Consider the following 23,642-nt stretch of genomic DNA (forward strand, 5'->3'; position numbering starts at 1 on the left):
ACAATATCAGAGTAAAAGAAGTGTGAGAAGGGTGCTTGTCTTAGACCACAGATGGAAAACATGCTACAGGAAAGGATGCAAAGCCACAAAAACACGAGGTGAAGGGAAGGAACGGAACTAAGCAATTAGGAAACATTGCAACTTTGGGGTTTTCTTTCCATATTGTCCCTTTCTGTCATTTTCAATAAATAAATTAAATTGGTCTTTAAAAAGCTTGTTTTATTTAATGGCATTTCTAAGCAAGACATCCTTATGTGAGCAGATCAATAGGAAGATACTAAGGGATGCATAATTAATGCTGTAGCTGCTTTGCAGGCAAGTTGCCAATGTTTATGTACAGCAAGGTCCCATAAACATCAAATTAGATTATTGAACTTTGAAGCAATTGTTTACAGTTGGGTGATGTGCCAGACTATTTTGAAAGCATTACAACTCCATCATATATTTTGGGATTGGAATCAAGAAGGCTAGACAATTTAGTGGGTGACAGTCTCCCTAACAAAGGAAATTAATGATCCATTTGTGTTTCCACAACAAGGAAGAAGCTTTTATGGCTATTCTTGTTGCATTATCACATAAATTACAAAGGAAGAGGAACAAGCCATTCAAGCCTTCAGTCCCATTCCACTATTTAATCAGATCATTGCTTAATTGGACCTCATTTTCATTTATCTTCTTTACCATACCCTTGATATCCTCACTTCACAAAATTTCAAAACACTGGCCATTTTATTATTGAAGAGAGTTCTAAATTTCCAGTACCTCTTATACACAAAAGTGGTTCCTGATCACACCTGTAAATGGCCTTTCTCAAATTTTAGGATAGTACTCCTTTATTGCAGATTCTCTCAGCTGGTGAAAACATTGTTTGCATCCTCCTATTGAATCAAATTATCATTGATGACTTGTCAACTCAACGTTTTGCTTTCAGGGAATAAAACTAATCAGGTGGCAACTTGCCTTCAAAATTTGAGACCCCTGAATTGTATTCCCCAGCGTGGGCAGGAAGAAAGTATGGGAGTCAAAAGAGCTGAAAACACAGGAAACCCAGAAGTTGGGATCCATCCATATTTAAAACCCAGACCACACATTCATTTTTAAAATTTGTATTTCATCTAACAATGGAAGCAAAAAGGAACAGACTGTCCAGTAGTCAGACTGGAAAGTTAATGTTGATGCCACGGCTAGGATCTTAACAGGCTATCCCTGACAAATAGATGTCAGATAGCTGAGGGCTGGGGTGACATTAGCTCCACTGCCCTTGCAGTGTGAATATACAAGGCTATGCAGTGAGTTAAAGACCTTCTCAAATCAGCCGAGACAGAAGCTTCCTTCAAGGTTTTTAATGAGATCTTATTTGTGAAACAGCAGAAAGTTAAGTAAAATACATATTGAATTCAATACAGAATCATCATGTGCCTGAATATACTAATACTGCTAATTATTCTCACAACCCATGTTATACAAGTTATAACACACATACACAACACGCCATAGCTATGCCTTTTAAACAAGACAAAATTCTTAGCGCAATGATTTCTTAGTAACAATAAGCGATAAACATAGTACTTCCTTCAAAATATACAGAATCTACTGAATATTTACTGGTATTAACAAAGCTTAAAACTCACAGATATTGCTGTTTCAAGGACAAATGAAGAGTGGATGGAGATGGAAGTCTGTCCACTGTGTGCTTCAAGCTGAAATCCAAATTTATCTCAGCTGGAAATTATATAAAAAAGTTTACGTAAAGGAAATGAGCACACTGACTGCTTCTCCTGCATTAGAAAATGACTTACAACCATCATCCACACAGAAATGCCTCTCTATGTTCCTTTGTGCTTCAATCCAGAATTCCTTCTCTCCCTCGATAGCTGTCATTTTAAAGCCATAGTTTGCACAGCTGGTGAGGGACAGCTACGAAATACATGAACTCTCATGCAGTACCCCAGAATCTCATTGTCCAGTTGGTGGTCATGAAACCACAAGAATCTAAGGAAGATTTGATGATCCTCTCTCATAAATAAGTTGTGGTATATTTGTACAGTATCTGCTATCACTGCGATGGAGAAGTAAACTGTTATTGAGGACTAGAGCCTCCAAAAGCACATTGTTCAGTGATACACCTTTGAACTGTGCACTGGAATCAAAGACAATCTGTAGTTGTGCAGGTTTCTGGGGCGGTAAACACTGAAGTTGGGCAAACACCAGTTTTCTTTGTCGGGATCTGGTGGAGACTAAAAACTCAGCATGATTGTTCCAGAACAGTTTCTCCATGAACTCCACATAATGATCCTTCATTTCTGGTTTCCTCCTCAATGTGTGACTAAGGATCATGAGTAAACTAAAGGCCTGTTCTCTGTTGTTTGGTAGGAGTTTGTCTTGGACACCAGAAAGAAAGGGAAGCTACCCAACCATTTGACTCCTCTTTGCTAAACTCTTTGTTTATGATTTGAAGATCTGATCTTTGATGGAAGGTGCCAGCTTATAGTCATCTTCTGAATGACGGAAGACCAGCTTGCCTAAATCTGATTGAGCAGAGTTAAGTATGTCAGGGGGTTTAGTTTGTTTAGCTACAATCTTCGCTTTCATACAGATTCTACTTTCATAGGGTCTGAAATGATTCGGGTACCCATTCTCCAGTACATTAGTCTTAATTGTGCTGGTAGTGGGCTGAAGAGCACCATCAAGGCAGACTTTATCTACTGTGACCCAACCCAGGTCTAATTGCTGGTCATGAGGTGTATCATACCAACCACTGCACAGTTCACATACCTTCTGCGCACAGATGGTGTCTCTGCCAAGCAACAGGAAAATCTCAGCAGAAGAGTCAAGCAGGGGGATCTTGCCATCTATATCTTTAAGATGTGAATGACCGCATGCAGCTTCAGAAGTTGGGATTTTATCCTTCTTGTTGGGAATATGGTTGCAGTCAATGAGGGTTGGCAGAGATAGCAGACCTCCCCTCTTATTGACTCTGTGACAAATCCTCCGGCTCTTTTTCTGGCAACTTCTGATGTTCCAGAACATGTCTTTAGAGTGTACAGGGAAATGGAATTTTGAATACTGAGTGAGTCAAAAGTATGTTGCCTTTGCCAATGACACACTGGTTTGATCATCTAGAATCACATAAGCTTTTATTTTTTGCTCAGGATATCCCTTCGGGTAGATGCTATCTAGACTTATTTTAGGATTTGCCTTGGAAGCCTTTCCCACATTCCTCTGTGCATGAGGAAGTAGCTATGTTTGATGAATGCTCAGCTGGCTCCCCACCGTGCTCTGCTGTAGGTGTGCTGTAGCCCAAGGTGCTGATACATGTTAGTCACTGTTGCGCTCAGTGCAGTGTATGATAGTTTTACAGTCTGTTGTATGGTGTGCTCTTGAAGCAGATTTGAAACACATGAAGTGCTCTTTTAGAATGCATCGCTGGTCTGCAAGAGGGCTCTCTCTGAATCTTCTGCATTCCCTTAAGGAATGAGATTTCATATGCACAGGGCATTGTCTATCAGGATCTGTGACAGTATTCTACTTCAGTTTTGCTGATTGGGATCGGGGTTTTTGTTTTCCGTGTTTTGCTGGGGACCTTTCCTTGAATGACGTGTTACCAGAACTTGGAGAATAAAAATAGGGTCATTTTGCATTTCTGCGTGGTGGCAGATAAATTCCACAAAGAGTGAAAGTGGTGGATAGTGGACATGAAGCTTCTTCACTTCATACACAAAACCTTCAGTTATCCAATGCTCTAGCATGTTATTCAGTAGGTTCTCCACTATAGGGTTCATCCCTCTCGCTACATCCAAGTAACTCAGTCCTAGTAGTTAAATCTCGTTTTTTGTGGCTTGCAGTTCCAGCAACAGATCTGCAAGCTCCAGTAACTTCCATGGCTCTTTGTGTGAGAACTTTGGAAATTTATTGAGTCTGCTGAAGAGCTACTCTTTGATTGCCTCTGGACAGCCATAACATTTGTCCACAACATTAACAAACCCATAGCCAGATTATTAATGTGAACTGCCCTACCCTTTGTATGTCACAGTGACTCCCATCAAGAAACTTGCAGAGGAGATTTAGCTCTTTGCTAGGTTTGAGACTTAGTCTTTCCACCACAAAAATGTTCCCTCAAATTTATAATGATCTTGTGCTGTGCAATTTTTTACCCAGTGACAACAACGTGTGCACTGAATAACTTCTTCAAATAAAAACAGTATAAATAAGCCAGTTTTAAAATCTGCAGACAGATCTTCGCAAATTCCACAATGTCAACACAGTCCGCATCAGAATCCGGAAAAGGAAATGTGATTGTGTACAATCTTAAAATATACTTAACAAGCCAAAGAGGTTGATGGTGACAAACTTTTGTGTGCTAGTAGCAAAGATGGGTGTGCGTGCACACGTGCAAATCTTAGAGGGAACATCGTATTCCACAGCATTGTGAAAGCTTGACTTCCAGGATAGGTAACTGGCAGGCTGGTTGTCAAACACTTTTAGTCCTGACGAGCCACATACTAAGCCAAACTTAATGCAACTGCGGTTCATGAATGAGGGCATGGTTGAGACTGGTTTGCCAAACGTGTGTCCTGGGATAGATGGAGGCTCAGTTTGTCCATGTCTGTGCAGATGGGGTTGGTATCAGTCCTAACTCTCGGCCTGGGTTTTTGCTGAAGTGAAACCACTGCTGGGATGTTGTGGGTGTTTGCTGCGGTAAACCTTGACTATCAACACCTGGGCTAAGTGAAAGGCAAGTTGGCTGCGTGGTGCAGACAACTTCTTGCTAGACCTGGAGCACTGCCTTTTTTTTTAGCCAAAATGCGTTTGGACATATTTTTTAGTACGCTGCACTGGCTGTTGTCGGCAGAACATGACTGATTCTGGCTGTAGACTTGCCACTGAATAAATCAGCTGCTACTTCATTCATATTTGCCTCAGCTTCATGCTCTTCTCTGGGCACAGTTAATGTAGCCCCTGAATGCATTCTCTCTATATCTATCAGTGTTTTCTCCATGTCTATGTAAGCTTTCTCCGTTTGTATCTCAACTCAGCATTTCTGCTCTGCCACAGCCTCGTGCTATGACTATGCTAATTATGGATTGGTTTGAGCATCGCATCACATTCTGACCTGACGTTCAGGTCTCAGTGATGAATGTTGCTTGGGTTGAAGCTGACATTGTCGTGTACGGTGTTCAGACCCATCTCCAGACCCTGGATGATGCCAAAGACAGGGATGGATCTCTTTCCACCGTGTGCTTCAAGTTGAAATCCAAATTAATCTATGCAGGAAATGATATAAAAATCAGCTTAGATACAGGACGTGATGTTCAGACAAAATGAACTGCACCTTTTGAGGCCAGATCGTTAGCTCTGATGCTGTAAGTGTGTATAGAGGGGTGTGGGGATAACATAAATGCAGGAGGAAGTAACCTGCAGGAGGGAGGTGACTAAGTAGAGGTTAGGGTGCAGACAAAGTCTAGTGGAGGTCAAATCTGGCCATTGATTGTGGAGGAAGCAGCTGCAGAATGGGGCTATTTGGTGGAGCTAGAGACAGTGGGAGGGAGTGTAGGGTAAGGAGGAAGGTTAGCCATGTGACTGAGAAAGCTACAGGTCACTGGCCGGGAAATGAACCAACAAGGAAGAGTAGCCCTGTACATTGGGAAGGGGCACACTGCAAATTGGAGCTATGACAGAGAAAGGTTCAGGCATGGTATCAACTGAGTGGAGACAGAGGACAAAGAAGTGCTGGAGCTGGAAGTAAGTGAATGCAGCAAGGATTGAGGGCAAATCCACAATCAGCAGCCAAATCTGAAGGTGTCCTTAAAGGGACGCTGAGATGACTCCTGGTTTGTAATGACGCTACTAAAAACACTTCCTGAAATTGGGAGAATGTACATTAGTGTTAGCCGGTTAGCGGGGTACTGGTATCCGCACCGGACTTCGAGGCGAGTGGTCCCGGGTTCAACTCTGGCCGATTCCTTACACGCTTTCCATCATGCTGGGTTGAGTGTCGAGCTAGAAACGGCAATGGCCACCTGATGCGCCACAAGGCGTGGAGAGGAGCAAGACAACAACTTTACTGTTACAATCAGAGAGTCATGTTGCAGCTGATGAACAGAAATAAGGTTTCATGCACTGTTCAATCTTGTTTTAAACATATTCAAAGTATCCTTTCTCTTCAAAACGAGGTATTCACTCAAAATTAATAGATGTGAAAAGGAAGGTAAATGCACATGTACACGCTGGACTCCTCGTTCATGTTTGTTACCTTGGACCACGCTGAGATTATCCATCCTTTGCAGGTGGTTAACACGGATCAAAATTTCTTCCCTGTTGGAACATAACCAAAGGTCAGTATAATTAATGAACAACTTGGGTGTAACAGTGGTGCTGCCAATTCACCGTCATAGAGATTTGGGTTTAACTTTGACCTTGGGTGCTCTGTGTGGAGCTTGCACTTTCCCTCTGTGACCACAACGATTTTCTCCAGACGGATCTCCAAGTGGATGCCCCACTTCTTGGCTGGTCAGTGTATGCTGGCTGCTAGTAGGTTAATTGCCCACTGTAAATTGCCCTTCATAATTAGGTGAATGGTAGAAATTGGTGAGTGTTGATAAGAAAGTAAGGAGAATATAAAAAACTGAATTAACATAAATTTGTGTAACTAGGTGGTTGATGGTGGGCATGGAGTTGTTCAGCTAGAAGGCCTATTTCTGCGCTGTTTTTTTCTGTGACACTATAACTACAACTCCCTCACTTGTAAATTCTAACATCTCAACGTAAAGACCAACATTCTGTTAGCTATTCTTGAATCTTTTACCCTAGTTAAATGTGATCAAAATGCAAGGTCAGCTAAGCTCCTTTTTTCCTCGTCACTTTCCTGTTTCTCATTTTTGAAAAATAATATCAAATTTGATCTTTAACTGTATGATCTTACTAGTCTCCACCTGCCATTATTTTGTGCATTCATGTTGCCTGTTTGCTTCATAATTTCACATTCATAAATATAGTCAGTGGCCACTTTATTAGGAATACCTGTACTTCTGCTTGCAATTGCAAATTTCTAATCAGCCAATCATTGCCAGTAACTCAATGAATAAAAGCATGCTGACGTGGTCAAGAGGTTCACTTGTTGTTCAGACCAAACATCAGAACGTAGAAGAAATATGAGCTGAGTGACTTTGACTATGAATGATTATTGGTGCCAGATAGGATGGTTTGAGTATCTTAGACACAGCTGATCTCCTGAGATTTTCACACACAACAGTCTCTAGAGTTTATGGTGCAAGAAACAAAAAAACATTTAGTGAGCAGCGTTTCTGTGGGCAAAAACATCTTGTCAATGAGAGAGCTCAGAGGAGAAAGACCAGACTAGTTCAAGCTGACAGGAAGGCAACAATAACTTAGATAACCAAGTGATGTTACAGCATCTCTGAATGCACAGTACGTCGAATCTTGAATTGGATGGTCTACAGCAGCAGAAGGCCACATACGTACATTCAGAGGCCATTTCATTAGGTAAAGGAGGTACCTAGCAAAGTGACCACTAAATGTCTAAACCATGCCACCAAGATAATCTCACCAAAATTTGCATATACAGTCCCAATCATTAGTTTGAGTCATCTACATTTGGTGAAGAGTTGGAGTCTCAGCACAGATCGATGAGAACACTACATGTCATAATCCTCCAATCACTCTCTTTTCCTTTTATCTGAATTCAATATCCCATTCATTTAGCAGCCCATTTGAGAGATTACCTCACATTTCTTGTTTGCTTCATTTTGGTTATAACCAGGTAAGTCATTGTTAAGTTTGGTTGATGAATAGTAAGTAATCTTCAGAACACCAAAATGCCAAGAAGCAATTAACTTCAGTAAAAAAAAACTCACCTGTCCTTGACCTTTTGCCTGACAATATCACCATCATCGCTGAGCTTCTTACTATCAAATTCCTGGAATTATCAATGAAAATTAGATTAAATGCATTGCCTGAGAGAAAACATTGGATACAATAACTCCCATTTCAAGAATAAAAAAGATCACCAGTTAACCTGATAAATTTTGGCTGGAAACCTGGAAAGATGCTACAGTCTTCACATAACCTGAAGGAATCTTTCAGAACAAAGTTCAGAGTAAATTTATTACCAAAGTACATAGATGTCATCATGTACAACCCTGAGATTCATTATCTTGCGAGCATTCATAGTAAATACAAAAAACACATAGAATCAATTAAAGTCCACACCCAACAGGACACACAAATAATCAATGTGCAAAAGACAACAAACTGCAAATATAGAAAGAAAGAACAATAATAATATATATTGAAGACATGAGATGAAGAGTCCTTGAATGTGAGTCTATAGGTTGTGGGAACAACTCAGTGATGGGGCAGTGAATTTATTCCCTCTGATTGAGGGGCAATGACTGTTCCTGAACCTGGCATGTGGGTCCTGAGGCTCCAGTACCTTCCTTCTGGTGGCAGCAGCGAGAAGACAGCATGGCCTGTACGATAGCGGTCTTTGATGATGGATGCATCTTTCCTGTGACAGCACTCGGTGTAGATATGCTCAATGGTGGGGTGGGCTTTACCCGCGATGGACTGGGCCATATCGACTACTTCTTGTAGACTTTTCTGTTCAAGGGCATTGGTGTTTCATTACCAGTTCATGATGCAACCAGTCAATATATCTCTAGAAGTTTGTCAAAATTTTGGATGACATGCCGAGTCATCGCAAACTTCTAAGAAAGTAGAGGTGCTGCTGTGCTTTCTTTGTAATGGCACTTAGGTTCTGGACCCAGGACAGATCCACTGAAAATATAACACTGAGGAATTTAAATCTGCTAACCCTCTCCGTCTCTGATCCCCCAGAGAAGATTGATTTGTGGACCTCCAATTTCCTCCTCCTCAAGTCAATAATCAGCTCCTTGGTCTTGCTGACATTAAGTGAGAGGTCGTTGTTGTGGCACCACTCAGCCAGCTAGATGCATGCAATCCAATCAGGCAGGCGGGTCCAATTCATCACTACACTGAAAGACCACCTCTTAAAATGCTGCATTTTTCACAACCACAATGGACTAGATTATTAGGTCAAACTGGAGTTTAAATATGCACATGCCCCTCCCAGCATTCTCTGTCTCAGAAGTAAAAGTACCACCAAGCTGAAACAAGGTCTTCTGTCTACAAACTAATTTATGGATGCCACATAGAGTGTAACTGCATGTTGAAATTGATAGTGCATCCAATCAAATGCATAATGTAACAGGTTCAGAGTGAGTAGTTTAAAAATATCATGTTGCTTACATTGATTAAAATGTGTTGGAACTGCATCCAGCTGAATGACAATTAATCTTTATAGCTATGTCATTTATAGTAAATTAATATTTAGAACAGAATAGATGAGACAGGCAAAAACAAATGTTATCAGAATCAGGAATGGGGAGAAACCTTACTTCAAATGCAACCTACAATCCATGCAAAAAATCTTCACTGTCAAATCTATCCTTAATAATTGGCGTAGCTGGTATCTTAGTCAACTCAGACTAACCAATGATAGCTAGGTTATGTCACATGGAATATGTAATAATTACTTTCACTATTAAATTCCCATTACGATCTGATCATGAAATAGCATTAATACATAAACCAAGAAATATAGCTCCCAAATGGACCACTTTTAATGCTCTTCCTTGCATGGATTGCATCCGTAAATCCAATATTTTGAAGAAGTGATAGGGTGGGTAGGTTGTCAACCCATAACAACTTTACCTTGCAAAATATGACCAAGATTGAATTCAAAACCTATAACAGCTTTATCAGGATACCAATCCTGACATTTTCTCAACTGATTTATAAATATCAAAATGCTAATCAGGTGTTTGCATATCTTTAGATTTGGTCTACTCGTTACTTCCAAAAGTTGCTACATTTGTGCTTGGAATAGACATGATGTGGCTATCAGTATTGTTTTGTGGGGAAAACTATATGCCAAATTGCCAGTCTATTGATATTTTGCAGTTGTTTTAGATTGAAGCTTGTCATTACACATTAATGTAAGTAAGAGTGAATATCTATATACCCTAACTTGTACATTTAACATTTCTAAAGATCTGGCTTACAATTAACAATAAGCACTACAAACCCTCAACTGTGAGGGAGAATTAGTACATTTTATTGTACACTTTAACATGAATGTTTATTGCATAATTCAAATTGTCTATTGTAAATAATCTAATATGTAGCTATTCTTATGTATTGTTATGATATTTACCTTTTACCCCCAGCTCCAAACTCATCTCCGTTTGATTTGTAAATATATGGGAAACTGGCTGCAATTTTATTTCTGAATGGCACTCCCCAGCTAATTTGACACATTTTAGTAGATTTGACTTTCTAAAATTAAAAAGAGCCACTAAGAGGTGATTTTTAAAACTGATAGAGAGGTTAATAAATTCCAATATCTCAATATCCAATGTTACATGAATCATGGAAACAAAAGGATTTTTAGTATTTATACTACTTTCATTTTAATCCCCATTAATTTGGTATTCTGCCCAGTTTTATTACTACAAATTAACAAAAATAAACAATATTTGTACAATAACAGGATTAAGGGATCATAGTTGGGCATTAAATCATACTTAGGCAACTAATCACTGTTCCTACAGCAACTTTGAGCTTACTGTATATTAAACAAAGTTCATTTTAAACAAAAGTTAAGTATGTGCAAGTTACTTCATTTTCCAGTAACTTATGGTTTACAGATACCCTGTCCAATAATTCTGAATCTTTTCATACGCTTATCAATTATTAGTTTTGATCTGAAGATGCCTACAGGTGGTTGACAATATAATACCTTGGTCTGTGACTTTCAGAAAAAATTGATTAGAACAGCATCATCTTGCCAGTGAACTTGCAGGGATTATGTGATTATATGAAATTCACAGATGAGATTTACATCGTGGGGACAGATACTAAATTCTCATCCAGCAATGAAAAACCTTTAATTATCAGCATGGCATTTTCATAGCACAAAAATCTTTAAAAACAAAGAAGAGCAAGCCTCCACTAGTCAATGATGACTGAATAGCTCTTCTCTATTGTAAACTGTCACAAATAACTTTAATGTCTAACAAACTAAAATCCAACCTTGTTTTATTATTGTTGCAGCTTTATCAAAAATACACAAGTACAGATTGCTGTAAATAAATTTACCTTAAGAATCACCACCCATCTCCACTTAAATTTACGTCATGTTCATATGAAGTAAAATGAATTATACTGCTGGTTTCACTTAAACCCATTCTCAGTTTCTAGGTTAAAACGGCTATAGAAATTGTATTGTGCCATGTGTGGAATGATGTTGGAACTTTTCTGAAAGGAGCAATTGGATTTTTTTTTAACCATTGTTTCCTTAAGGTATAGCAACCATTTTTTTAAAACTCATTTTGTGTTTCTCAGTAAATTGCAACTCCACCTTTGCAGACGTGTTGAGGACAGTCTGTCGTCTGTACATGAACCCCCAACATTCCTGGGTTTGATCTGCTCTATCACTGACATCAACAACCCATGCGGACACATCACCTGCAACGCAACGCACACTGCTTAGTTGCACCGCTAATGCTATGTGTGAATTTGGAATTGCACTGATCCGAGTGGGAAGGACGAAAAACACTTCGCCGAGGTTTTAAACCACATTAAAAAAATAAGCTCCAGTTCGTCATCAAATCGTTGGATCATACTGTAGGTGTATTAACATCTATTTGAAACTCAGCAAAAGAGTGAATCAGAATAATTTCTCGTGTCCCCAGTCTCTGGAAACATGTATTTTTCAAGCCACCATCAGCTTTGTGCAGGCATGTGACTCACGCCTTTCTCAAGAAAATTGGACACTATCAAAATGGTAATATTTGGCTGCCGCCGATAACCACAGCTAAAAAAAACACGTATTGACTAAGTAGGCTGTGAAGGAAGAATGAAGGGAAGGTTCAAAAAAGCACAAGTTATCTCCAATACTCTCCCATATAAAGGCGCAACACTGGAATACCCTGTGAACCAATTCCACCACAATTATAAACCCAATGTAGAGCAACGCGCGCGCACATTGCAAGGTACCTCACGTTCAGCGCCTCCACTCGCTCCCCCGCCTCTACTCCTCACTCTCCTCGCCAGTTTACAACACGTGGCCTTGCAGCGCGGCACTTGCAGGCATAGTGAGATGGCGACCGCAGCTACTCTTTCTCTGTCATTGAGGCCCACTCCGCGCGGAGGTATGATGTTCTTCCCAGTTGCACATGTGCTTTCGAGGAATCTTATCGCCTTGGGTGGCGTTACAACCGCAACTCTCAGTCCTTGCCTTTCTTTCTCTGGGAGTTTTTTTTTTGCGCTTGTGATGGGTCAAGTGCCATTCTTTGGTAGGAAGTTTTAAAAAAACAAGCCCCGACTTGGAACATTGGGTGTGAAATGTACTGCAAAGTAGGATCAGATCGCAACACGTAACTCTTGTCCCCAGCCGCCAAGTGACGGCGGAATTGCACGGTCGGCATCTGGATGGCTGTACAACAGTGGCTTCCTTTATTCCTGAAAAAAGGTTCCATCAATTCCATTGCCTCGCCTTTTTCTGCTTTTCCCAATTGCCAAATCGCGAAGTCGACACATACGCTTGGTGCACGCCTACGCACTTCACATTTATTTGACCATACTATATTGAACTAATGAAAGTCCTCCTTCATGTTCAGTATGATCTTAATTTACGAACATTGTGAATACCGACAATCGGTTCAAGGGGTGACTATTAAAAAAAGAATACATTTATGAAGAGCCAGAGCTTACATAAGGTCTGGTAAGGTGGCCTCTCGATAAGCAAAAGAGAAGGGGAATGCAGATGTACATTAGTGTAGAGAGGACCGAGCATTTGCTTGCAGCACCTTGTAACAGAGGCCATATTGTAAAACACATCTTGTAGGAGTGGACTCACACCATACGCTTCCCGCTCTCGCTCCAGGCTCAGATTACGCTAAAACTCAGGTTTTTATAAAGACTGGCAGGCACAAATAAAAAAAAACTATGTTCCGCATTGTCTTAATCTCAATAACTAACAAAATCAAAATTGTTTTTTTTTCAGTGCGCCTTGTTCCTTTTGCTATTAGGTACCACGGGGAAATTATCTGAACAGCTTAAGTAATAACTCTCATCTATAAATCCCTTTTCATTTATACTTTTGTGTACTGTATTCAAGTCCTTAATTGTAGAATGATATGACACAACCTTGTGTTTAATAATGTTTCATGTTTGATCAATTATGCGCACTGGACCACAATAGTTTCCTTGAATCTTTAAAACCTATTCAACTTGCTGAAACACAATTTAACCCTTGTATCTTTTTCCCAATTCCACCAAAATACGTTTTGGAAGCGTGCCGATGCCGTTCTCCTCTTTTTGTAATCCGCTTGGCGATATTTTTAAAATATCTAACAACTGTAAAAGAAACATGTCAGACTTCGCGAGAACATATATTTCATGCTCGAACGAATTACACGTTAAAAAGATTGTCTTTTAGCAAAATGTATTCAGATTTAATCTGTTTTTCTTCGCAAAGTGTGCGCCTCGTCCAGCACACCCATCCCATGACTTAACTCAATAAAAATGAGAAAGCAACCTAAGTTTCATGATGGCCAATGCAGAGACCAATTGATTGGCTAAGTTATTTTTATTCATTTAGTAATTAAATCGATATTCTCTGTCAATCTGCATTTGAGAAAATGACATTCAGTTTATATTTCTCAAGATACCAGACAGGATTCGAATAGCAAGCACTTCACTCAAGAATGTTTTTATTTTAAATAGTTTAACTCACAGTGTGTGATGTAATGAAGTCCAATACGCTTTGAAAACATGCATCGTAATTCAATGAATCAATATTATATTTACCGCTGAAGTACACGATTATATTGATTGATACACAATGGAACTCAGATTAAATGTTATCTGCTTTTCTTACATCATATTAAAGAGCAAACAAAAAATATGATGGGATTTCCCGCAATGCTATTACAGTGGTCGTATCCTGAAATACTTCTTGAAAGCTAGAGTGAGAATCGCTTTCAAATCGGCCTGGCAACGATGAATAATGTTGGACAGGGCAGCCGCAAGAAGGTCATTGCTATTAACTTAAGTACAGGCATCCTAAGTCCACTTAAACTTACCCAATTACACCTAATGATCTGCGGGAGAAAAGCTCGCCCGTGACCTGACCTTCACAAAACAACAGATCATCCACCGCCTTATTGCTTACTCAACAACCTGGCATTCCTTTGCATTTTTAACGACTTTTTGCTTTTTTTTCAGTCAAGAAGTGATGGGTTGCATTTTCGCTGTAAAATTAGGACTTTCGAAGTAGAATACGGACTATATTTGCTCTTGCGTTCTTTCCTTTGCACGAGGGACTGGTAGTGATTATCCTCTTTTGGATCACCTAAGAAAACAAGAATATCAATTTTAAAGAGCCAAATCTATGCGAAATAACGCACGAAAACTTTTAAAAATACAGTGGTGAGGAAAAAAGTATTTTCACAATGCCACGTTGGCCCAGTAAAATTTATGATGGACCTGATTAAATTGCATCATGATTTTGAACTGTGTGGACAAATTGGAATAAACAAAACCACCAAATTATACAAATTATTTGTTGTCATTCTCCTCCGCTTTGGTCAAAACCCCTATAGAATGTCTCAAATCTACACATTTTTGCATGTTTTGTATACAATAAAATAATCAAGTGATATTTCATTGCTCAGTCACATTAACAGCTAAATCGAAGTTAACAAGTGAATAATTATCATTAATGCAAAATTAATATTCATCACTGCTTCAAAAGATCAAGCACTTCCAATTGAAGTCATCCTTTTACGTTTAAATAATATAATCGCTGGATGTTTCAAACGTGCCAAAACATATTGCCTGTATAAAAAAGTCAAGGTAATGGAAAGTGTGTACAGATAGGGTTAGAAAATTTAGCGAATTGACTTCCCCCGTAATGCCCGATAGTGTTCCATGTAAACATTATTTTATTTTCCCAATAAATAACAAGCACATTTTATGAGCTTCTGTGCTGATGTTAATAATAAAAAAAATAAAACTCTATCAATTAAAATCTTAACTCCTGGATGGCTGCGCAGAAGAGAAAGAAGGTTTTCTTATTTTAACAACCGCCATTTGTTAGCAATTTTCAGCGCAGCTCGTAAGAGCTTACAGACAAGAAGTTTACATTTAATTAGATCACACCATCGAGAACAAAATCGGTTAAGATAGTTTTGTTGAAGATAAGAACATAAAACATGCACGTTCGTGCCACAGAAAGGGGGGAATCACAAACCAGCTGCTGTAATATGTTAATGTTAAGCATTGTATGAAAGTAAATTAGCGTTCCTTTTTGTATGAGATTAAAAGGACTATATGCACAAGATATCGAAAGGGGCGGAATTTATCGCAAGACTATTACAAAAGGTCTATAAAGATTTGCCCGTTGCTTTGTTACAGTAGGCGCTAATTGCTTTTTCTTCAAATTAACCTGGTTTGGTGATTCTAATCCAGGGATAATTGCAATGGAAACATGCTTTAATGACACTCATTAAATGATCCCACTACTTATAAACACGACAAGCTTGTGTTTAAGAAGCAGAGAAGCATAGTCTATTAACATCCAAAATAACTACTTAAATCGGCCTGTTTTGTTTTTGTCATTATTCGGTTAATGTAAAACATTGCGGAAAAGAAATACCGCTTGCCTTGCAAATGTTAAATAAACAACGTGTAAACGGGAAAGGGTTTTATGCATCTCCTATTCAACGGTTGTAAGCATTCTGCCAAGAAAAAAAATCCGGCAAAATATCCCCAAGAAGGTCCATTCTCCAACCCTTTAACCCCGAAATTAACACCCTCTCGAACTAGGTAACGATTCTTTAAAATGCTTTCATGCGCTATTCGCGTGCGGAAGGTGCCCTGCGTGGGCGAGGTATTGTGGTATTATCATTTCCACAACAGCGCTAGCGATTAAAAAAGTTCTCTGTATAGTGACCTCAAAATTTCCACCCATGCATGCTTGATCTCCCTCGCAAGCACTCAGGCATTGTGCGATCAAAATAATTAGTCTATATGTGTGGTATCTTTCAGAATGCACTAAAGGGGGAAAGATAATGGCAATCAGTTCTGACAATTTAGAATTGCCACCCTTAGTTTCCAAAACAAAAATGTATTAATTTTGAAATCAATTACATTAAGAGGCGAAGATAAAAGTACGCGGAACAATGAATAGACGGCTGTGGCAAAGTACATGCATTTCGCCATTCCAGGCGGCTTGGTATTATGGTTATTGAAAAGTTTACTCTTTCGATAATGAAAATGAAATGAAATCATTGGGTTGGAAGCGACGTTATCAAATTGAGCTGTGTTTGAATTAGATTCAATGCGTGCAACATAATCTGCTCATTTAAAAACAGATCACTGACCCAGTCTTGCTGGCAAATAAACTTTTTGTGGCTACAAGGTTCTCTGATATATTTCGGGAATACAGTTGGGTATTTATCAGCAACTGGATTACTATAGCTAGCCCCGCCAGATAGCGCTAAAGGGCTGTCTAAAAGAAGTGCCTTCAGATGAACTTCTCGCCCACCAAGGCAGCACATTTCCAAATTCACAGCGTTTAGTTCAGTTGATTGTGACGAGATGGGGCAGAATTAGGGAACCCGATGAGTTTAACACACGGCAGTCTGCAGGTAACATCTAACCAGCAGGACCAATGCGAAGGGCTTGCTTAAAACCGAACTTGCATTGGGGTCACCAAAAGTTCAACGTAATCGCCCTCGATCTTTCTCCTAACCTTGATTAGAACAAGGTTTATGATTCTTAAAATAATCAAAAAGGCTGTAATTCTAACAGAATTTAGAAAATACTTCGAATAAAGTGAATAGTCACAATATCCAAACGGTTAGTTTCAATGCCGTTCTTTCCTTACCTCCTTACCCGAATAAGTGAAGACTCCAAAGTTTTGCTGAGAAGAAATGAAGATATTTATACGATCCGCCGGGAAAACAATCCACGACGAAACGGTAATAAAAACACACTCACACAAGCTAAGAATGAAAGGCAATCAAAACTAAACAAAAGAAAGCGTTGACTCTGTTTAGTGTCGGGGACATTCAGACCTTTCCCTTTTGAGAGCGAGATCACGAAAATAATTACAGATCCGTAACGGTATAGTCTTCCTTTACGTTTTCCTTCCTTGTTATGACTTTCTGTCATATATTGTACTTCTCGACACTCCATTGACGATTCATGATACCTTAAGTTAAAATATATTTTATCGTTATTGGCGCATAATATATAAAGAAAATTTTTAACTTCGTCCAATTTTATAGGAGATATATTCAAGCACTCCTGTATTTAGGAATAAATAATTAAACAAGTATATAAAATTAGTTTATGTTGCACTTTTCTTCGCCTTTTAATGATGATTTTTAAATAGATTTGGAAGTGCACTTTCTACTACACAAGAAGATTACTCAATAACGTACTGACGACGTGTTCCGCTCAATAACAAGATTTTGCATCATTAAATCAGAATGCAGCCCCATCAATGTTTTAAACCGCTGTCGGTTTAAAGAGGGACAATGGAACGAGGGGGTTGTTGGGGTTTGGGTGGGTGTTAGCAAAGCTCGATTCTGGCAGCTTTCGTGGTGAATTTAAGGAAGTTTTGATACATTTACCATTTCGTACGGCGCACTTGTAGTTTTAACAACAGCGGGATCCTTCTCCCTCTGATTGTCTTAGTGCTGTTTTTCTTGAAACAGATACTGTACTCTTAATGAATCTCAACACAGCTGGACTACTCAGACTGAGCAGTGATAGCTCTAACCCCAAGCTGACCCCAATGTGACACCAGAAGATGAAATTTTACCGGCTGTTAAAGCAATCTTCTTCTATCCCCCTACTATCTGGTTGTTGATGGAGATGTACTCCATAACCGGACACAGATTTACATTATCTAAACGGCAGCTACTTAATTTCTATCTTCTAATGAAATCACACACAATTTTTTTTCACTGTGAAATTCCCGCTGAGACATGTGGATAACCAAAATCTACAAAACTGCAGCTTTGGAAAATGCTTTCCTAAACAGAAACCAAACAAGTTTTATTACGGAAAAGAATCAGATTTTAATAATGTTGGGAATAAATCGTCATAAAAACTAACTGGCAAGCTAGGAATTAAGTTGGTATCTTACAGAAACCCAACGAAGCAATCTTCACAGATGTTACTTGCGATTAGATAGTTTGTATTTGAATTATATTACTTATTAGTTGGCCGCTGTGAATCCTAAATAAACGCGAGGCCAAAGTTTACGTTAAGGCACTTCCGTTCTGCACACAAGAAATTTAACCATCACATAAATAGATTTCCATCGATAAAATACCGGGTGAATAGCATTTATTACATTGAGGAATCCGCGTCTTGCTTGCTGCCGCCCTGTATAAATGGTGCTTTGGAAGTCAATTGTTTTCTTAGAATATTGGCTAGAAATTAAGAAAATAATTTAAAACGTTCTTTGATCACACAAATCCGAATGTGTATCTTCGCTCATACTAGAAAATAAGACATTGTTATTTTGATAAACATTACGTACATTCCTAATTATTTGGGAGTTCTTAAAAATACTTTCCCGATGTTTGAAAGAAAATGCCTATTTCTGAATACAGTTTTCAGATCTGTGCGCGAGTACAGTTGTAATATTTAATCTACGTAATACTACGAGTTACAACATACTCCAACAGATATAAATGGTTACGGTACGATGCCGCAGTCAAACCCATTTACAAAAAATGAGTCGGAACAAATGCATTTTCAATAGTCACCGATGACTGTCACACAACATTTACTTTTATTTATCACTTGAGAAACCCCTACTCATCGCTGCTACCAGCTCATCGCTTTACTGCTTTATAAAGATTTCACAGTTTACAAACGCTTTGTACCCTGTTTCGGGTTCCGCTCAGAAACGCTTGCAACCGTTAGCAATGAGGTGAAAATTTGTGGCCGGTTGAATTAAACCCCTAATATTTCGCGCATTAGACCACCGATCTAAATACACCTATCTTCCATTACGTTGACTTGCTATATTATACGCAAATTAAAACAGAGCAATCATAACTGTGTGGCTGCAGGTTTAGGCAAAACCATGGCAACGTTGTCATTTGTATCTAAGAATAAATGCTTATTAGTGAAACACTTAATAAAGACTCGGCTTGCACTTACCATGCTGTATAGGAGGACAAATCGCAAGCACAAACCAGAAAATATACCAGAAGAGTACTATTTGAAGAACATCTCGGAAGGCGGCTGGATCTTCAGTAGCTGTACGTCTTTTTCTTATAGGGGGAAACAGAGGGGGAACAATGCGTAAAAGTATTTTGGGAGCGGATTTTCGACGGTGTCCTGCATTGTCAACACTCCTTGGTAAACTCAGGCAGAAGCGTGTTGGAATGCCCACTGGCGTTTGTCAACCGCTGCACTATCTTACTTTTTTATATGAGGGGTGTTTTCACAAACATCACTGTTGTTATGATGCCTCGTTTAATCAAACTGCTTAATTGCAGTGGTTATCACTATCATCATCATCCTAATCATTCATTTTGTTTTGCTTTATTGACCTCTGAAGTTGCATTGTTATTATGCCCTGTGTCCGTAAAAATAAAGTGCACATATACAGTCTGTCTTGACAAAGTCGTGATTCATGTTTAATTTTGGAAATCAAATATCCCGTAGACAACGTATTTTGCCATTTTTGTGAAACCGTCGATATGTGATGTCACATGCACAAAAGACAGCATGTCTATTGATGAAGCCAAATATTAAACGGAATAGTCCGCTTTGGCCTTTGTGCGCAGGGGACCGTGAACAAGGGGGGAAAAGACAAAACTCCTGCAATCGATGGGTCGACCAATGCTCCGCCCCTTAACTTCTAGCATCTCCCGTGATTGATGATCAGATGAAGCTATGATAATTGACTGCCATGATGTACGGCTGGGTGCATGAATTTGGATCCAGCAAAAGGATTGGACGAGACGCACAAAATTACTTTCCCTGCAAAAGCTTTTTTTGCTTGGAAAAGTTCACTTGTGCTCAAGGGGGTGCGGGAGCACACTTAATTTTCTAAATAACACCACACAATTGGGCACACCATTATCAGGGATTACTGTGATAAATGTCTTAACCTACACTGCAAACCACAACAAAGCTCGGAAAAAGTAAATCGGGGGAGAACACGCTCGCACACAAATGTCTGGAAGAAAAATAATTCTAAAGCCTGTTGAACTTTGCAACTAACCACTTACTCAAATAAAACCAATGCTGTCCTTCGGAAGCGCCTCGTCCCAGCTCATACGCTTAGTGTCCTGGTCATTCGTAAATGGGATTAGTTAACGGGTTCCCTACATTATGCTCATAAGAAGGGGGGGGGGGGGAATTGTGGAAATTATTTAACCACTGGATCCCATTAGTGTCTGCGAATTACAAGGAGGGTGGTTTTGCGAAAAGGTGCCGCAGTGTGTTAGTCATTAGCTTACTTTGGGAAGTTTTGAATATTTTAACAAGCCAACAACTTTTTTGTTGTTGTCTCTAAGATAATGCTTGATATGTAAACCGGGACAGTGAACCTTGTTAGAATATGTTGATTGATATGGTGATCTTGTCTTTTAATCTTATTTGGGGGGGGAGTGTGTGGGGCGGGGGGTGGGATGCGGTGAGGGATATTTGTTTGGCTCCCCCCATGACTTGCAGCAGTCCGATTGCATACTCTGCATATCAGAGACTGGTTGGCGTACGACTGGCTATGGCCACCACTACTTCCGGGTTCCGTCATTCTCCCGCCGCCGCCGCTCAACGCTGCCAGCGCATTATTACTGACAACATACTCACTCTGTAACCAACCAACCTGCCACCTCCTCAATACTTACTGACAGCCACTTATTCAAACAAACAACAAAAAAAAGCCAAGAAAGAAGCCGAGGCTGCTTTTCACCCCATTCTCTCTCTTATTTTTTGTTGTTAACTCCTCGTGAACGTTTTCATCGCCGTTTCTTCTTACAGTAAGATAGCGGTCCAAGGCAGCCGGAGTTGTTGCAACGGCAGATCATCATTCATTCAATACCTTGACAATCCTGCTTTGATTGACAGCTGGAGTGGCAAAAAGCCATGAGAGACGACAGTTTTGTTACAAGCGGGCTGTTGACGGGCCGATCGTAACCTTCAGTTTTTTTTTTTGGCTTGACATTTTTTTCGCTTCTTCTGGAAAAGAAAACAAGGGGAGACAGAGACAGAGAGAAAAAAAGGCAAAGTTCCCTTTCCTGGGTCCGCTTTAAACTGCGGTAGTGGAGGATAAGCAGAAGTCGAAAACTGGATTGGGAAAATAAAGGGATCTCGTTCAATCACAACTAAGCCGGACTGGGGGATATTACAGAGACGGCACATCCACGAGTGTGGGAGCGCAGACTGATGGCGCAAAGGGTAGGTTCAATCTGCAACACTCACCTATCGGATGATCCTGTATCGATGGGGCCTGTCCGATCCTTCTCATCTACTGATGATGGCGGCCCATGTACAACAACAACAAAAAAAGATCGGTTTAAATGCAAACTCTTAAATGCACGAGCGGGCGTTGTACTTATCGTAGGTCTGTCTGCTGTTTTGCAAACATTCTGTTTCAATATTTCTCCCTTCTTCTCCCCTTTCCCGACCATCCACCCACCCGCCACCTTTCCTGATCCTATGTTGCTCTCTTCGATGCAGTACGATGAACTTCCTCATTACGGTGGGATGGATGGAGTTGGGGTACCGGCGTCCATGTACGGAGACCCTCACGCCCCCCGGCCGATCCCTCCAGTTCACCACCTCAACCACGGACCACCGCTCCACAGCCAACACTACGGGCCACATACACCTCATCCTAATGTCATGCCCACGAGCATGGGCTCTGCTGTCAACGACGCCCTAAAGAGAGATAAAGATGCAATTTATGGGTAGGTAATAAAATATAAAAGAACACTGACACAATCCTCGGAGAGAGTAAGAAAACAGTTTGTAAGCAACTCAATGGAAAGCAAAATAATAAACGAGCAAGTTCAGGAGGGGAGAAAGTGTCTGGTTGTTTTGAAAAGTTTGAGCATGCAAGCACGGGGCTCTGAACTTTGTGTCACTATTTTGCAGACACGTAATGCAGTCGGGTCCGCCGTAATAATGCTTTACATGCATGTGGAGATTTTTTTTCCTTGCCATTCACAAACGTTAATGATTATAGCTTTCTGAAATGACCGGAAGCTGCAAGTTTTTTTGCACTGTTTCTGGTCTGTTAAGTTATGTTTTACTTCAAAATGGCTGCTGCCTTGTTGCTTAACTTGGAGGGATGAATAACCACACAAAATTGGTAAAATATAATCCACAATATCAACGTCTACTTGTTAACAACAGTCCGGTTCTTCAATCGTAAAATTTCAGTTTGTGAGTCAGTTGCGGGATTTTTCCTAAATAAATACAGATAGCAGGACAAGGGAACTATCTTCATTGCAAAAAGAAAAACTTAAATTGTTTTAAGAGATTCATTTACTACAGGTCTGAAAGGAATTGACCGAAACCCTCATTGTCTTGCAGGCATCCTTTATTTCCTCTGTTAGCGTTGGTTTTTGAGAAATGCGAGTTAGCGACTTGCACTCCCAGAGAACCCGGCGTAGCAGGCGGTGACGTCTGCTCGTCTGACTCCTTCAACGAGGACATAGCAGTGTTCGCAAAGCAGGTCTACAATTCATCTTCTTCCTTACAAATCGAGATAGACCATTCTAGCACTTGCGGTAACAGTCTTGCAGCAGTTTTGTTTTCTTAAATGTTAACAGTAAATTGTTCAAGTGTTTACTCGTGGAACACTGAAATATTTTAATAAATGTCTCAAATTACAAGTAATTACATATCATTCATACGCTAATCGTGTTTCACATTCCGTTTATTTAGTAAGTACACCTTGCCTTTTGAGAGCCAAAGACTTTGCTTGAGTGTTTAAAGATAAGTTTTGAAACACATAGTGCATTGATTGCTTTAAACTAATTTTTCCCTCTTATTGTTCAGGTTCGTGCAGAAAAACCATTATTCTCTTCAAATCCAGAACTGGATAACTTGGTAAGGCATTCAATAATTCATTATCTTTATAACATAATGCAGCTTTATATGTACAGTGCACGTGGACTGTTGTTTGTAAAGAAAACAACCGCCTTTTATAACTATTAGAACTAGATGACCCATTTGCTGGATTTTAATCGGCGTGGCCCTAAAATAACTCCCATTTATTTCGGTGGCGTTTCACATGAGGTGAAATATAACCCGGTGAAACACTTGCATTACAAACCCGTTCACCAGCCGCAGGAGGTGGGGGGGGGGGGTTCAGGAAACAACTGCTTAGCAAGAAAGAGCCACTTCAGCATTTCCCGCACTTTCGACACGATCGTTTTGCAAATTCCCAAAGATTTCGGTTTCAAACGACCCGTAAACCGACTTCACACAAGTATTGAGATTTGTGGTCCTCGTCTGTGACAGCCTTAGTTCCAAGTGCATTTTTAAAG

At 39.8% G+C, this 23,642-nt stretch overlaps 1 protein-coding gene and 1 long non-coding RNA gene across 10 annotated transcripts in view; one reads left to right on the forward strand and one right to left on the reverse strand.

The window, feature by feature from the left end:
• Positions 1-13,810: 13,810 nt before the first annotated feature.
• On the reverse strand, positions 13,811-19,731 carry LOC140202102 (uncharacterized). Its single transcript, XR_011886998.1, has 3 exons — positions 19,294-19,731; positions 16,997-17,323; positions 13,811-14,458 (listed from the first exon to the last, which is right to left on the reverse strand). It is a non-coding gene; the product is annotated as an uncharacterized lncRNA (long non-coding RNA).
• Positions 19,732-20,917: 1,186 nt separating this feature from the next.
• Positions 20,918-23,642, forward strand: part of meis2a (Meis homeobox 2a) — a 113,095-nt gene continuing 110,370 nt past the window's right edge. For all 9 annotated transcript variants that reach the window (XM_072266903.1, XM_072266914.1, XM_072266908.1 and 6 more), the window contains exons 1-4: positions 20,918-21,543; positions 21,826-22,055; positions 22,684-22,825; positions 23,152-23,202. In XM_072266903.1, coding sequence (XP_072123004.1) covers positions 21,532-21,543; positions 21,826-22,055; positions 22,684-22,825; positions 23,152-23,202 — 435 coding nt within the window. In that variant the 5' untranslated portion in view covers positions 20,918-21,531. The remainder of the gene's footprint in view (positions 21,544-21,825; positions 22,056-22,683; positions 22,826-23,151; positions 23,203-23,642) is intronic.

This window comes from Mobula birostris, chromosome 1, assembly GCF_030028105.1.
Source record: "Mobula birostris isolate sMobBir1 chromosome 1, sMobBir1.hap1, whole genome shotgun sequence".
Classification (NCBI taxonomy): Eukaryota; Metazoa; Chordata; class Chondrichthyes; order Myliobatiformes; family Myliobatidae; genus Mobula; species Mobula birostris.